The sequence below is a fragment of the Pseudophryne corroboree genome, chromosome 4 (genome assembly GCF_028390025.1).
Source record: "Pseudophryne corroboree isolate aPseCor3 chromosome 4, aPseCor3.hap2, whole genome shotgun sequence".
In the NCBI taxonomy this organism is placed as follows: Eukaryota; Metazoa; Chordata; class Amphibia; order Anura; family Myobatrachidae; genus Pseudophryne; species Pseudophryne corroboree.
In genome coordinates, this window is record NC_086447.1 from 869,790,062 (window position 1) to 869,805,266 (window position 15,205).

At 50.4% G+C, this 15,205-nt stretch overlaps 1 protein-coding gene across 1 annotated transcript in view; it reads right to left on the reverse strand.

Annotated features, from left to right (window-relative positions):
- Positions 1 to 625: 625 nt before the first annotated feature.
- Positions 626 to 15,205, reverse strand: part of CRIP3 (cysteine rich protein 3) — a 54,882-nt gene continuing 40,302 nt past the window's right edge. Inside the window, exons 8-9 of the mRNA XM_063918761.1 lie at positions 9,920 to 10,014; positions 626 to 1,091 (exon numbers count right to left, since the gene is read on the reverse strand). Coding sequence (XP_063774831.1) covers positions 9,938 to 10,014 — 77 coding nt within the window. The 3' untranslated portion in view covers positions 626 to 1,091; positions 9,920 to 9,937. The remainder of the gene's footprint in view (positions 1,092 to 9,919; positions 10,015 to 15,205) is intronic.

The window sequence follows — 15,205 nt, forward strand, 5'->3', positions numbered from 1 at the left end:
AGGAAATTTTTTAGCAGTTGGGCAAAACCATGTGCGCTGCAGGGGGGGGCAGATATAACATTTGCAGAAAGAGTTAGATTTGGGTGGGTTATAGTGTTTCTGTGCAGGGTAAATACTGGCTGTTTTATTGTTACACTGCAAATTAGATTGCAAATTGAAGACACCCCACCCAAATCTAACTCTCTGCACATGTTAAATCTGCCTCCCCTGCAGTGCACATGGTTTTGCCCAACTGCTAAAAAATTTCCTGCTGCGATCAACTTGGAATTACCCCCATAGTACAGAACCCCACAATACACAGCGCTTCAAGTGTAACATCCCTCCATGGTCACCCACTTCCCTCCCACTGAGGTGTGAGCTCCATCTATACAAATGGCACATACTGTAACAGTGTGACATCCTACCAATGGTACATTAAGGTGAGACATCCCCACCAATACATATGGTACATTAAGATGTGAAATCCCCATACAGTGAATTACAATGTAATATTCCAGCAATACATAGTACATTAGTGTAACCGCCCCCCCCCCCCCCCCCCCCATACATATGGTATATAGCAGAACATGCTCAACAAAGCTGCTATAATTCTTAGTACTTGGAGGAAACCAAAGAAAGAGACCTGTCAGATACATGAGCAATTTTATTCTAAATCCATTTTTATAATACAGCAAATATTAATCTTTCAGGTAACAGACCACGCGCAAGAGATGAGAGACTTCCCAGTTACTTTATCAGGGATTTACCTATGCCAAATACTAACTAACATAACACATCAGAGAAAGGATTCCCCTCCGGGGACACAAGTCCTGTGACCCTGTCTATAGCATACAAGATGGTGAGAGTGGGATACTATACAGGTAACAGTCTACAGGCTGTGGGTAGAGTGGCACAGGGCGACGTCTCCATGTTTTGGTGCAGAACACCTATTCCCTGCAGTAAGAGGCGCTACAGCTGCTGTGTAATACTATTAGGACATCAATTTAATACTTCATATATAGAACAGAACAAAGCTCCAGAGTGTGATGCATTCCCAGCCAGGAAAGAGTTAAATAAGGAAATAGCTTGTAGACAGCGGCATTCCCGACAGTCTGCAAAGAAACAAGAGGACGACGTTTTAAAGCGTTATAACATTGTAACTCTACACAATAGAACGTTACTGTGCACACAATATATAAGATAAAATAAGAATTTACTCACCGGTAATTCTATTTCTCGTAGTCCGTAGTGGATGCTGGGAACTCCGTAAGGACCATGGGGAATAGCGGGCTCAGAAGGAGGCTGGGCACTCTAGAAAGATCTTAGACTACCTGGTGTGCACTGGCTCCTCCCACTATGACCCTCCTCCAAGCCTCAGTTAGGATACTGTGCCCGGACGAGCGTACACAATAAGGAAGGATTTTGAATCCCGGGTAAGACTCATACCAGCCACACCAATCACACCGTACAACTCGTGATATGAAACCCAGTTAACAGTATGAAACAACAGAGCCTCTCAACAGATGGCTCAACAATAACCCGATTTAGTTAACAGTAACTATGTACAAGTATTGCAGATAAACCGCACTTGGGATGGCCGCCCAGCATCCACTACGGACTACGAGAAATAGAATTACCGGTGAGTAAAATTCTTATTTTCTCTGACGTCCTAGTGGATGCTGGGAACTCCCTAAGGACCATGGGGATTATACCAAAGCTCCCAAACGGGCGGGAGAGTGCGGATGACTCTGCAACACCGAATGAGAGAACTCCAGGTCCTCCTCAGCCAGGGTATCAAATTTATAGAATTTTGCAAATGTGTTTGCCCCCGACCAAGTAGCAGCTCGGCAAAGTTGTAAAGCCGAGACCCCTCGGGCAGCCGCCCAAGATGAGCCCACCTTCCTTGTGGAATGGGCATTGACAGATTTTGGCTGTGGCAGGCCTGCCACAGAATGTGCAAGCTGAATTGTATTACAAATCCAACGAGCAATAGTCTGCTTAGAAGCAGGAGCACCCAGCTTGTTGGGTGCATATAGGATAAACAGCGAGTCAGATTTTCTGACTCCCGCCGTCCTGGAAACATATATTTTCAGGGCCCTGACAACGTCTAGCAACTTGGAGTCCTCCAAATCCTTAGTAGCCGCAGGTACCACAATAGGCTGGTTCAGGTGAAACGCTGACACCACCTTAGGGAGAAACTGGGGACGAGTCCTCAATTCTGCCCTATCCATATGGAAAATCAGATAAGGGCTTTTACATGATAAAGCCGCCAACTCTGACACTCGCCTGGCTGAAGCCAAGGCCAATAACATGACCACTTTCCACGTGAGATATTTCAGATCCACGGTTTTTAGTGGTTCAAACCAATGTGATTTTAAGAAACTCAACACCACGTTGAGATCCCAAGGTGCCACAGGGGGCACAAACGGGGGCTGAATATGCAGCACTCCTTTAACAAATGTCTGAACTTCAGGTACTGAAGCTAGTTCTTTTTGAAAGAAAATCGACAGAGCCGAGATCTGTACCTTAATGGAGCCCAGTTTTAGGCCCATATTTACTCCTGCTTGCAGGAAATGCAGAAATCGACCTAGTTGAAATTCCTCCATTGGGGCCTTTTCGGCCTCACACCATGCAACATACTTCCGCCATATGCGGTGATAATGAGTTGCTGTGACCTCTTTCCTGGCTTTAATAAGCGTAGGAATGACTTCCTCCGGAATGCCCTTTTCCTTCAGGATCCGGCGTTCAACCGCCATGCCGTCAAACGCAGCCGCGGTAAGTCTTGGAACAGACAGGGCCCCTGCTGTAGCAGGTCTTGTCTGAGCGGCAGAGACCACGGGTCCTCTGAGATCATCTCTTGAAGTTCCGGGTACCACGCTCTTCTTGGCCAATCCGGAACCACGAGAATTGTGTTTACTCCTCGCTTTCTTATTATTCTCAATACCTTTGGTATGAGAGGTAGAGGAGGGAACACATAAACTGACCGGTACACCCACGGTGTCACTAGAGCGTCCACAGCTATCGCCTGAGGGTCTCTTGACCTGGCGCAATACCTCTCTAGTTTTTTGTTTAGGCGGGACGCCATCATGTCCACCTGTGGACGACCCCATTGATTTACAATCATTTGGAAGACTTCTGGATGAAGTCCCCACTCTCCCGGGTGGAGGTCGTGCCTGCTGAGAAAGTCTGCTTCCCAGTTGTCCACTCCCGGGATGAACACTACTGACAGTGCTAGTACATGATTCTCCGCCCATCGGAGAATTCTTGTGGCTTCTGCCATTGCCATCCTGCTTCTTGTGCCGCCCTGTCGATTCACATGGGCGACTGCCGTGATGTTGTCTGACTGGATCAGCACCGGCTGGTGTAGGAGCAGGGATTTTGCTTGACTTAGGGCATTGTAAATGGCCCTTAGTTCCAGAATATTTATGTGAAGGGCAGTCTCCTGACTTGACCATAGTCCTTGGAAGTTTCTTCCCTTTGTGACTGCCCCCCAGCCTCGTAGGCTGGCATCCGTGGTCACCAGGACCCAGTCCTGTATGCCGAATCTGCGGCCCTCCAGAAGATGAGCACTCTGCAGCCACCACAGAAGAGACACCCTGGTTCTTGGGGACAGGGTTATCAAGCGATGCATCTGAAGATGCGATCCGGACCACTTGTCCAACAGGTCCCACTGAAAAATTCTGGCATGGAACCTGCCGAATGGAATTGCTTCATAAGAAGCTACCATCTTTCCCAGGACCCGCGTGCAGTGATGCATCGATACCTGTTTTGGTTTTAGGAGGTCTCTGACTAGAGAAGACAACTCCCTGGCTTTCTCCTCCGGGAGAAACACTCTTTTCTGGACTGTGTCCAGAATCATTCCCAGGAACAGTAGACGTGTCGTCGGAACCAGCTGTGACTTTGGGATATTCAGAATCCAGCCGTGCTGGTGCAGCACTTCCTGAGATAGTGCTACTCCCACTAACAACTGTTCCTTGGATCGTGCCTTTATTAGGAGATCGTCCAAGTATGGGATAATTAAAACTCCCTTTTTCCGAAGGAGTATCATCATTTCCACCATAACCTTGGTAAATACCCTCGGTGCCGTGGAGAGTCCAAACGGCAGCGTCTGGAATTGGTAATGGCAATCCTGTACCACAAATCTGAGGTACTCCTGGTGAGGATGGTAAATGGGGACATGCAGGTAAGCATCCTTGATGTCCAGGGATACCATGTAATCCCCCTCGTCCAGGCTTGCAATAACCGCCCTGAGCGATTCCATCTTGAACTTGAATTTTTTTATGTATGTGTTCAAGGATTTCAAATTTAAAATGGGTCTCACCGAACCGTCCGGTTTCGGCACCACAAATAGTGTGGAATAGTAACCCCGGCCTTGTTGAAGTAGGGGTACCCTGATTATCACCTGCTGGGAATACAGCTTGTGAATCGCTGCTAGCACCGCCTCCCTGTCTGAGGGAGCAATCGGCAAGGCAGATTTTAGGAACCGGTGGGGTGGAGCCGCCTCGAATTCCAGCTTGTATCCCTGAGATACTATTTGAAGGATCCAGGGATCCACCTGTGAGCGAGCCCACTGATCGCTGAAATTCATGAGGCGGGCCCCCACCGTACCTGGCTCCGCCTGTGGAGCCCCACCGTCATGCGGCGGACTTGGAAGAGGAAGCGGGGGAGGACTTTTGTTCCTGGGAACCTGCTGTTTGCTGCAGCCTTTTTCCCCTACCTCTGCCTCTAGACAGAAAAGACCCTCCTTTTCCCCGCTTGTTTTTCTGGGTCCGAAAGGACTGAACCTGATAAAATGGCGCCTTCTTAGGCTGTGAGGGAACATGGGGTAAAAATGCTGACTTCCCAGCAGTTGCTGTGGAAACTAGGTCGGAGAGACCATCCCCAAATAATTCCTCCCCTTTATAAGGCAAAACTTCCATGTGCCTTTTGGAATCTGCATCTCCAGTCCACTGGCGAGTCCATAAGCATCTCCTAGCAGAGATGGATAATGCACTTACTTTAGATGCCAGCCGGCAGATTTCCCTCTGTGCATCTCTCATGTATAAGACTGAGACTTTGATATGGTCAATTGTTAGCAGAATCGTGTCTCTGTCTAATGTGTCAATATTTTCTGACAGTTTATCTGACCACGCAGCGGCAGCACTGCACATCCATGCTGACGCAATAGCTGGTCTAAGTATAATGCCTGAGTGTGTATATACAGACTTCAGGATCGCCTCCTGCTTTCTATCAGCAGGTTCCTTAAGGGCGGCCGTATCCTGGGACGGTAGTGCCACCTTTTTAGACAAACGTGTGAGCGCTTTATCCACCCTAGGAGGTGTTTCCCAACGTAACCTATCCTCTGGCGGGAAAGGGAACGCCATTTAGTATCTTCTTAGGAATTACCAATTTCTTATCAGGGGAAGCCCACGCTTCTTCACACACTTCATTTAATTCATCTGACGGGGGAAAAACTACAGGTAGTTTTTTCTCCCCAAACATAATACCCTTTTTTGTGGTACCTGGATGTAAATCAGAAATATTTAACACCTCTTTCATTGCCTCAATCATGCAGTGAATGGCCTTAACGGGCATTAAATTTGACTCATCGTCGTCGACACTGGTGTCAGTATCCGTGTCGACATCTACTTGTGCCATCTGAGATAGCGGGCGTTTCAGAGCCCCTGATGACTTTTGAGACACCTGGACAGGCACGAGCTGAAGACTCGGCTGTCCCACAGTCGGCATGTCGTCAAATTTTTTATGTAATGAGTCTATACGTGCACTCATTTCCTGCCATAAACTCATCCACTCAGGTGTCTGCCCCCCAGGGGGTGACATCCCTGCTAAAGGCATCTGCTCCCCCTCCACATCATTATCCTCCTCAAACATGTCGACACAGCCGTACCGACACACTCCACACACACAGGGAATGCTCAAACAGAGGACAGGACCCACAAAAAGCCCTTTGGGGGGACAGAGTAAGAGTATGCCAGCACACACCAGAGCGCTATATATATACAGGGACTAACTGAGTTATGTCCCTAATAGCTGCTTTTCAATAAAATATATATACTGCCAAATTTAATGCCCCCCCTCTCTTTTCCCTCTTACTGGTACTGTAGATTGCAGGGAAGAGCCAGGGAGCTTCCTTCCAGCAGGAGCTGTGAGGGAAAAATGGCGCCAGTGTGCTGAGGAGATAGGCTCCGCCCCTTTTTCGCGGCCTATTCTCCCGCTTTTTATGGAATTTTGGCAGGGGTATTTACCTCATATATAGCCCCTGGGGCAGGGCCGGTGCTAGGGTGTTCGGCGCCCTCCTGCAAACTCTAAATTTTGCGCCCACCTACTCCGCTCTCATCCTACCCACAAGCAGCCACATTGCGCTTGCGACTAGCTACATCCAGTTAGTGGGAGTGCACACACCATGCGATCGTATGGATCACGGGTGTGTGAGAGAGAGGATAGCAGGAGAGAAAGGGTGACGGGTAGAGGGTGAGAGTAAGTGGGTAACAGGAATGTCAGTCGGTGACAGGGAGAGGGTAGCTACAGTGGGAGACGGGCACAGAGTGAAGCTAGGGAGAGGCAGTGGGCAACAGTGAGAACCGGAAGGTGACGATGAGAGGGTGACAAGCAGAGGTTGAAAAAAGAGAATGACGGGGAGAGGGTAAGCATCAGTGGGAGACAGGAGAGAGAGGTGATGGGGAATGGGTGAGCATCAGTGGGTGACAGGGATAGTTCGACAGGAGAGAGAGGTGATGCGGAGAGGGGTGGGTGACAGGGAGAGGGTGACAGGAGAGAGGGGTGGGTGACAGGGAGAGGGTGGCAGGAGATAAAGGTGACGGGGAGAGGGTTGGATGACAGGGAGAGGTTGATAGGAGAAAGAGGCTATGGGGGGGGGTGACGGAGAGAGTGACTGGAGAGAGAGGTGACGGGGAGAAGATGAGAGTGAGTGGGTGACAGGAAAGAGAGGTGACGGCTGTGGAGAGGCAGCGGGTGGCAGGCAGTGGAGAAACTGCATTTAACATAAATTAAAAAAATAGTAACATTACAGGTCTGGACTTACAGTCCCATGAAGAGAAACACTTCCTATGCTACAGTAAGTCACTGCCACTGCTAGGCAGTCCCTGCAGGTGGCAGATTTTACTGGGGGGATACAGCCCTGTAATCCATAAGTAAAATCTGTCAGTCCTAGTGACCTTACACAACATATGGAGGTATCCTATTACCCACGGTCATTGATCGCGGGTAATTGTGTCTCCAGGGGGCTATTAAATTAGCCCTGATAAGGCTGTGCGAGACATGGTTTATAAGGGATTTTTTTTTTCAACTACGTCCCCACAACGACTAATTAAGCAATTAATCCCCCCTCCCTACACACTACACCACAGCTACCCTGCAGCCCAGTCCCCACACACACTACCACCACCACACATTATATGCCACTTTATCCACCCCACACCCCAGTACACACTAATATTCCACTTTATCCCCCCCACTCCAGCACACAGTAACATACCAGCTTATATCCCCCCCCCCGACCCCAGTACACACTAATATTCCACTTTATCCCCCCCACTCCAGCACACAGTAACATACCAGCTTATATCCCCCCCCCCGACCCCAGTACACACTAATATTCCACTATATCCCCCCCACTCCAGCACACCGTAACATACCAGCTTATATCCCCCCCCCCCGACCCCAGTACACAGTAATAATTCAGTTTATCCCCCTCACCCCGGCATACAGTAACATACCAGCTCCCCCCCCCCCCCCCCCCCCCGACCCCAGTGCACAGTAATATTTCACTTTTATCTCCCCCCCACCCCAGAACACAGTAACATAACAGCCCCCCCAAGTACACAGTAATATTTCACTTTATCTCTCCCTCCACTCCCCCCCAGTACACAGTAACATACCACTGTACACACACACTAATATGCCCTTTCTCCTTACCTGGTCTTCAATCCACTATTGATGAGAGGGGACTCAGGGGAGGGGCGGTGCTGAAGACTGCTGTGAGAGGGGAGGGAAGAGAGGAGGTGGGGGATGATGCTCCTGCCTCCCAGCATGACATGTGCAGCGGGGAGGAGCTAGACGGACAGGGAAGGGGGAGTGATCTGACACAGGAGGAGACCGAGGATCTTTCCTGTGTTCATGCTGCAGCTGCCGGCACCGCTTCTGCATGTCACACTGTGCGACAGGCGCAGGCTGCGCATCAGCAAGGTACAGTAGCAGAGCAGGGAGAGCGCCTTTAGTGCCAGGCGCCTCCCTGCTTTGCGGACCTTGCTGAGCGGCTAGCGCCGGCACTGCCCTGGGGCTATATATTGAGGTATTTTAGCCAGCCAAGGTGTATTTATTGCTGCCTCAGGGCCCCCCCACCAGCGCCCTGCACCCTCAGTGACCGGAGTGTGAAGTGTGTGAGAGGAGCAATGGCGCACAGCTGCAGTGCTGTGCGCTACCTTGGTGAAGACAGAGTCTTCATGCCGCCGATTTTCCGGATCAACTTCTTGCTTCTGGCTCTGTAAGGGGGACGGCGGCGCGGCTCCGGGACCGAACATCAAGGCTGGGCCTGCGGTCGATCCCTCTGGAGCTAATGGTGTCCAGTAGCCTAAGAAGCCCAATCCGGCTGCAAGCAGGCGAGTTCGCTTCTTCTCCCCTTAGTCCCTCGCTGCAGTGAGCCTGTTGCCAGCAGGTCTCACTGAAAATAAAAAAATCTAAGACTATAACTTTCTAAGAGCTCAGGAGAGCCCCTAGTGTGCATCCAACCTCGGCCGGGCACGAAATCTAACTGAGGCTTGGAGGAGGGTCATAGTGGGAGGAGCCAGTGCACACCAGGTAGTCTAAGATAATTCTAGAGTGCCCAGCCTCCTTCGGAGCCCGCTATTCCCCATGGTCCTTACGGAGTTCCCAGCATCCACTAGGACGTCAGAGAAATGTAAGTGTAATATAAAAAGAATACACATTACTGGTACATACACTTCTATACAGTAGAATAATGTTACATAGAATAATATAACATAGCTATACTGAACAAGAGTGCATATAACAGTGTCAATGGATATATAAAGATGTTTTATGGGAAGTGGCCTTGTGCCAAAATAAATTAAAAACATGCTTATATGACACAATTGAAGGGGTCCTCCCAATATAACACCCCCATAGGAAGACGCAAAAAATATTATACCAAGGTATAGTTGGGCGCTTGAGACGCGAGATGCTTTACTTAGCAGCTGCCTCAAAACAGGGGAAGTCCCTCCCACAATGGACACAAAAAACAGCTGCGCTATGGTACAAATATTAAAATGAACAATGTAAAAGAGCAAGTTGAAATTCTCTAATTAAGCAATTTAATAAAAGATTATGTAAAAAAGACATACATGTCACATGTAAATTAAAAAGTATGAATTCATACACTGGATAACCCTTCAAAAACGTCTGGAACAGGAAGATGTTTGTACTGGAGTAGTCCGTTTCTAATATAACCCCTGTATCAAGCACTGATCCAAACAGCAGTGTCCCACGTGCATAGGAGAGTCCAGTAGGAGATGATAGTAATTCACCGTTAGAGGGCTCCAATAGTCCTTTTAGGAGGAGCTCCTCACGCATCATGGTGTAGATGATACTCCATTTGGGCATGTGATAAGGTCCTCTCAAGGTGGGGTCAAGTTTTGTTGCTGCAAGGGATGGTCCGAGTTCTCTACTCCAGTGTTCCTGACAGCACCTGACGCATTTCGCTGCATTCAGCTTGCAGCTTTTTCAAAGGACCTTTTCTTTGGTAATAGTTTGCTCCTTCTGAGGAATATTATTGGGAGGACTCTCTGAATTATGTCATATAGAGCCTGTTTTTCACTTTTTTTTGGTACAAGGCCAATTCACTTGTGTTGTTGCACAATACTCTTTGGGGGGAAAAGGAGTAGGGATATGAGAGAGGAGAGGTAGATTGATAAACCCTACTTACCTCTAAGTGATGTAAAATTCACATCTCATCCAGTGATTCGGTTTTGTCGAGACAAGGCTCGTACAAGTAGCAACCCACGTCTCCAATGTTCACCCCTAGCAGAGGATGTATAAAATAAATCATCAGGTCTTCCCACACCTCTCACAGCAATTGCCCGATGTATCAGATTGCAGCTCTAGAGTCCAATACTCCTTGCATTGATGTTCATAACCCAACATGTACTGCATATATAATTAGATCTTACAGAACTGCACGGTAACTCCCATTTATGTAGAGCAAGGGTTCACAAGTACCACAAACAGGTCATGTTTTGTGGCTGTCTTCAATAAAGCATAGGTGAGTTCCCCTATTTTGACAGAAATCCTGAAAACATGACCTATTAGGAAAACTTGAGGTTTGAGGTTGAGAACCACTGATCTAGGAGCGTTTCCACAGTCCCTCACTCACTCATACACCCTAACAGGCAAGCAATGCATGTAAAAGACAACAACATGTTTATGTAATGCAATAAAATAGAAAAAAAACTTCATAAGACTAATAGAAAAGATCTGATAAAATACATTAAATCATGTAATCTAACATATTTTACCACAGAGGGCGCTCACACAAGCCTGCAAAACTACATCAGCCTGGAAATTGCAGAAGTGACTGCAATTATTTATTAGACAGATGCAGCAGAGAGAGGCAGTACTGTGCACGTGTACAGAGATGGAGAAGCAGTACTGTGCACGTGTACAGAGATGGAGAAGCAGTACTGCGCACGTGTACAGAGGAGGGGCAGTACTGTGCACGTGTACAGAGAAGGAGAGGCAGTACTGCACACGTGTACAGAGGAGGGGCAGTACTGCGCACGTGTACAGAGAAGGAGAGGCAGTACTGCGCACGTGTACAGAGAAGGAGAGGCAGTACTGCGCACGTGTACAGAGAAGGAGAGGCAGTACTGCGCACGTGTACAGAGAAGGAGAGGCAGTACTGCGCACGTGTACAGAGAAGGAGAGGCAGTACTGCGCACGTGTACAGAGAAGGAGAGGCAGTACTGCGCACGTGTACAGAGAAGGAGAGGCAGTACTGCGCACGTGTACAGAGAAGGAGAGGCAGTACTGCGCACGTGTACAGAGAAGGAGAGGCAGTACTGCGCACGTGTACAGAGAAGGAGAGGCAGTACTGCGCACGTGTACAGAGAAGGAGAGGCAGTACTGCGCACGTGTACAGAGAAGGAGAGGCAGTACTGCGCACGTGTACAGAGAAGGAGAGGCAGTACTGCGCACGTGTACAGAGAAGGAGAGGCAGTACTGCGCACGTGTACAGAGATGGAGAGGCAGTACTGCGCACGTGTACAGAGATGGAGAGGCAGTACTGCGCACGTGTACAGAGATGGAGAGGCAGTACTGCGCACGTGTACAGAGATGGAGTGGCAGTACTGCGCACGTGTACAGAGATGGAGAGGCAGTACTGCGCACGTGTACAGAGATGGAGAAGCAGTACAGTGCACGTGTACAGAGATGTAGAGGGTGTACAGAGATGGAGAAGCAGTACTGCGCACGTGTACAGAGATGGAGAGGGTGTACAGAGAAGGAGAGGCAGTACTGCGCACGTGTACAGAGAATGAGAGGCAGTACTGCGCACGTGTACAGAGATGGAGAGGGTGTACAGAGATGGAGAAGCAGTACTGCGCACGTGTACAGAGATGGAGGCAGTACTGTGCACGTGTACAGAGATGTAGAGGGTGTACAGAGAAGGAGAGGCAGTACTGCGCACGTGTACAGAGATGGAGTGGCAGTACTGCGCACGTGTACAGAGATGGAGAGGCAGTACTGCGCACGTGTACAGAGATGGAGTGGCAGTACTGCGCACGTGTACAGAGATGGAGAGGCAGTACTGCGCACGTGTACAGAGATGGAGAAGCAGTACAGTGCACGTGTACAGAGATGTAGAGGGTGTACAGAGATGGAGAAGCAGTACTGCGCACGTGTACAGAGATGGAGAGGGTGTACAGAGAAGGAGAGGCAGTACTGCGCACGTGTACAGAGAATGAGAGGCAGTACTGCGCACGTGTACAGAGATGGAGAGGGTGTACAGAGATGGAGAAGCAGTACTGCGCACGTGTACAGAGATGGAGAGGCAGTACTGCGCACGTGTACAGAGATGGAGAGGCAGTACTGCGCACGTGTACAGAGATGGAGAGGCAGTACTGCGCACGTGTACAGAGATGGAGGCAGTACTGTGCAAGTGTACAGAGATGGAGAGGGTGTACAGAGATGGAGAAGCAGTACTGCGCACGTGTACAGAGATGGAGAGGCAGTACTGCGCACGTGTACAGAGATGGAGAGGCAGTACTGCGCACGTGTACAGAGATGGAGAGGCAGTACTGCGCACGTGTACAGAGATGGAGAGGCAGTACTGCGCACGTGTACAGAGATGGAGAAGCAGTACTGCGCACGTGTACAGAGATGGAGAGGCAGTACTGCACACGTGTAGAGAGGAGGGGCAGTACTGCACACGTGTACAGAGGAGAGGCAGTACTGTGCACGTGTACAGAGAAGGAGAGGCAGTACTGCGCACGTGTACAGAGAAGGAGAGGCAGTACTGCACACGTGTACAGAGAAGGAGAGGCAGTACTGCGCACGTGTACAGAGAAGGAGAGGCAGTACTGCGCACGTGTACAGAGAAGGAGAGGCAGTACTACGCACGTGTACAGAGAAGGAGAGGCAGTACTGCGCACGTGTACAGAGAAGGAGAGGCAGTACTGCGCACGTGTACAGAGAAGGAGAGGCAGTACTGCACACGTGTACAGAGAAGGAGAGGCAGTACTGCGCACGTGTACAGAGAAGGAGAGGCAGTACTGCGCACGTGTACAGAGATGGAGAGGCAGTACTGCGCACGTGTACAGAGATGGAGAGGCAGTACTGCGCACGTGTACAGAGATGGAGAGGCAGTACTGCGCACGTGTACAGAGATGGAGAGGCAGTACTGCGCACGTGTACAGAGAAGGAGAGGCAGTACTGCGCACGTGTAGAGAGGAGGGGCAGTACTACGCACGTGTAGAGAGGAGGGGCAGTACTGCGCACGTGTACAGAGCTGGAGAGGGTGTACAGAGATGGAGAAGCAGTACTGTGCACGTGTACAGAGATGGAGAGGCAGTACTGCGCACGTGTACAGAGAAGGAGAGGCAGTACTGCGCACGTGTACAGAGAAGGAGAGGCAGTACTGCGCACGTGTACAGAGATGGAGAGGCAGTACTGCGCACGTGTACAGAGATGGAGAGGCAGTACTGCGCACGTGTACAGAGATGGAGAGGCAGTACTGCGCACGTGTACAGAGATGGAGAGGCAGTACTGCGCACGTGTACAGAGATGGAGTGGCAGTACTGCGCACGTGTACAGAGATGGAGAGGCAGTACTGCGCACGTGTACAGAGATGGAGAAGCAGTACAGTGCACGTGTACAGAGATGTAGAGGGTGTACAGAGATGGAGAAGCAGTACTGCGCACGTGTACAGAGATGGAGAGGGTGTACAGAGAAGGAGAGGCAGTACTGCGCACGTGTACAGAGAATGAGAGGCAGTACTGCGCACGTGTACAGAGATGGAGAGGGTGTACAGAGATGGAGAAGCAGTACTGCGCACGTGTACAGAGATGGAGAGGCAGTACTGCGCACGTGTACAGAGATGGAGAGGCAGTACGGCGCACGTGTACAGAGATGGAGAGGCAGTACTGCGCACGTGTACAGAGATGGAGAGGGTGTACAGAGATGGAGAAGCAGTACTGTGCAAGTGTACAGAGATGGAGAGGGTGTACAGAGATGGAGAAGCAGTACTGCGCACGTGTACAGAGATGGAGAGGCAGTACTGCGCACGTGTACAGAGATGGAGAGGCAGTACTGCGCACGTGTACAGAGAAGGAGAGGCAGTACTGCGCACGTGTAGAGAGGAGGGGCAGTACTACGCACGTGTAGAGAGGAGGGGCAGTACTGCGCACGTGTACAGAGCTGGAGAGGGTGTACAGAGATGGAGAAGCAGTACTGCGCACGTGTACAGAGATGGAGAGGCAGTACTGCGCACGTGTACAGAGAAGGAGAGGCAGTACTGCGCACGTGTACAGAGATGGAGAGGCAGTACTGCGCACGTGTACAGAGATGGAGAGGCAGTACTGCGCACGTGTACAGAGCTGGAGAGGGTGTACAGAGATGGAGAAGCAGTACTGTGCACGTGTACAGAGATGGAGAGGCAGTACTGCGCACGTGTACAGAGATGGAGAGGCAGTACTGCGCACGTGTACAGAGATGGAGAGGCAGTACTGCGCACGTGTACAGAGATGGAGAGGCAGTACTGCGCACGTGTACAGAGAAGGAGAGGCAGTACTGCGCACGTGTAAACAGAAGGAGAGGCAGTACTGCGCACGTGTAAACAGAAGGAGAGGCAGTACTGCGCACGTGTACAGAGATGGAGAGGCAGTACTGCGCACGTGTACAGAGATGGAGAGGGTGTACAGAGAAGGAGAGGCAGTACTGCGCACGTGTACAGAGATGGAGAGGCAGTACTGCGCACGTGTACAGAGATGGAGAGGCAGTACTGCGCACGTGTAGAGATGGAGAGGCAGCACTGCGCACGTGTACAGAGATGGAGAGGCAGTACTGCGCACGTGTACAGAGATGGAGAGGCAGTACTGCGCACGTGTACAGAGATGGAGAGGCAGTACTGCGCACGTGTACAGAGAAGGAGAGGCAGTACTGCGCACGTGTACAGAGAAGGAGAGGCAGTACTGCGCACGTGTACAGAGAATGAGAGGCAGTACTGCGCACGTGTACAGAGAATGAGAGGCAGTACTGCGCACGTGTACAGAGAATGAGAGGCAGTACTGCGCACGTGTACAGAGAATGAGAGGCAGTACTGCGCACGTGTACAGAGAATGAGAGGCAGTACTGCGCACGTGTACAGAGAAGGAGAGGCAGTACTGCGCACGTGTACAGAGAAGGAGAGGCAGTACTGCGCACGTGTACAGAGAAGGAGAGGCAGTACTGCGCACGTGTACAGAGAATGAGAGGCAGTACTGCGCACGTGTACAGAGAATGAGAGGCAGTACTGCGCACGTGTACAGAGAATGAGAGGCAGTACTGCGCACGTGTACAGAGAAGGAGAGGCAGTACTGCGCACGTGTACAGAGAAGGAGAGGCAGTACTGCGCACGTGTACAGAGAAGGAGAGGCAGTACTGCGCACGTGTACAGAGAAGGAGAGGCAGTACTGCGCACGTGTACAGAGAAGGAGAAGCAGTACTGCACACGTGTACA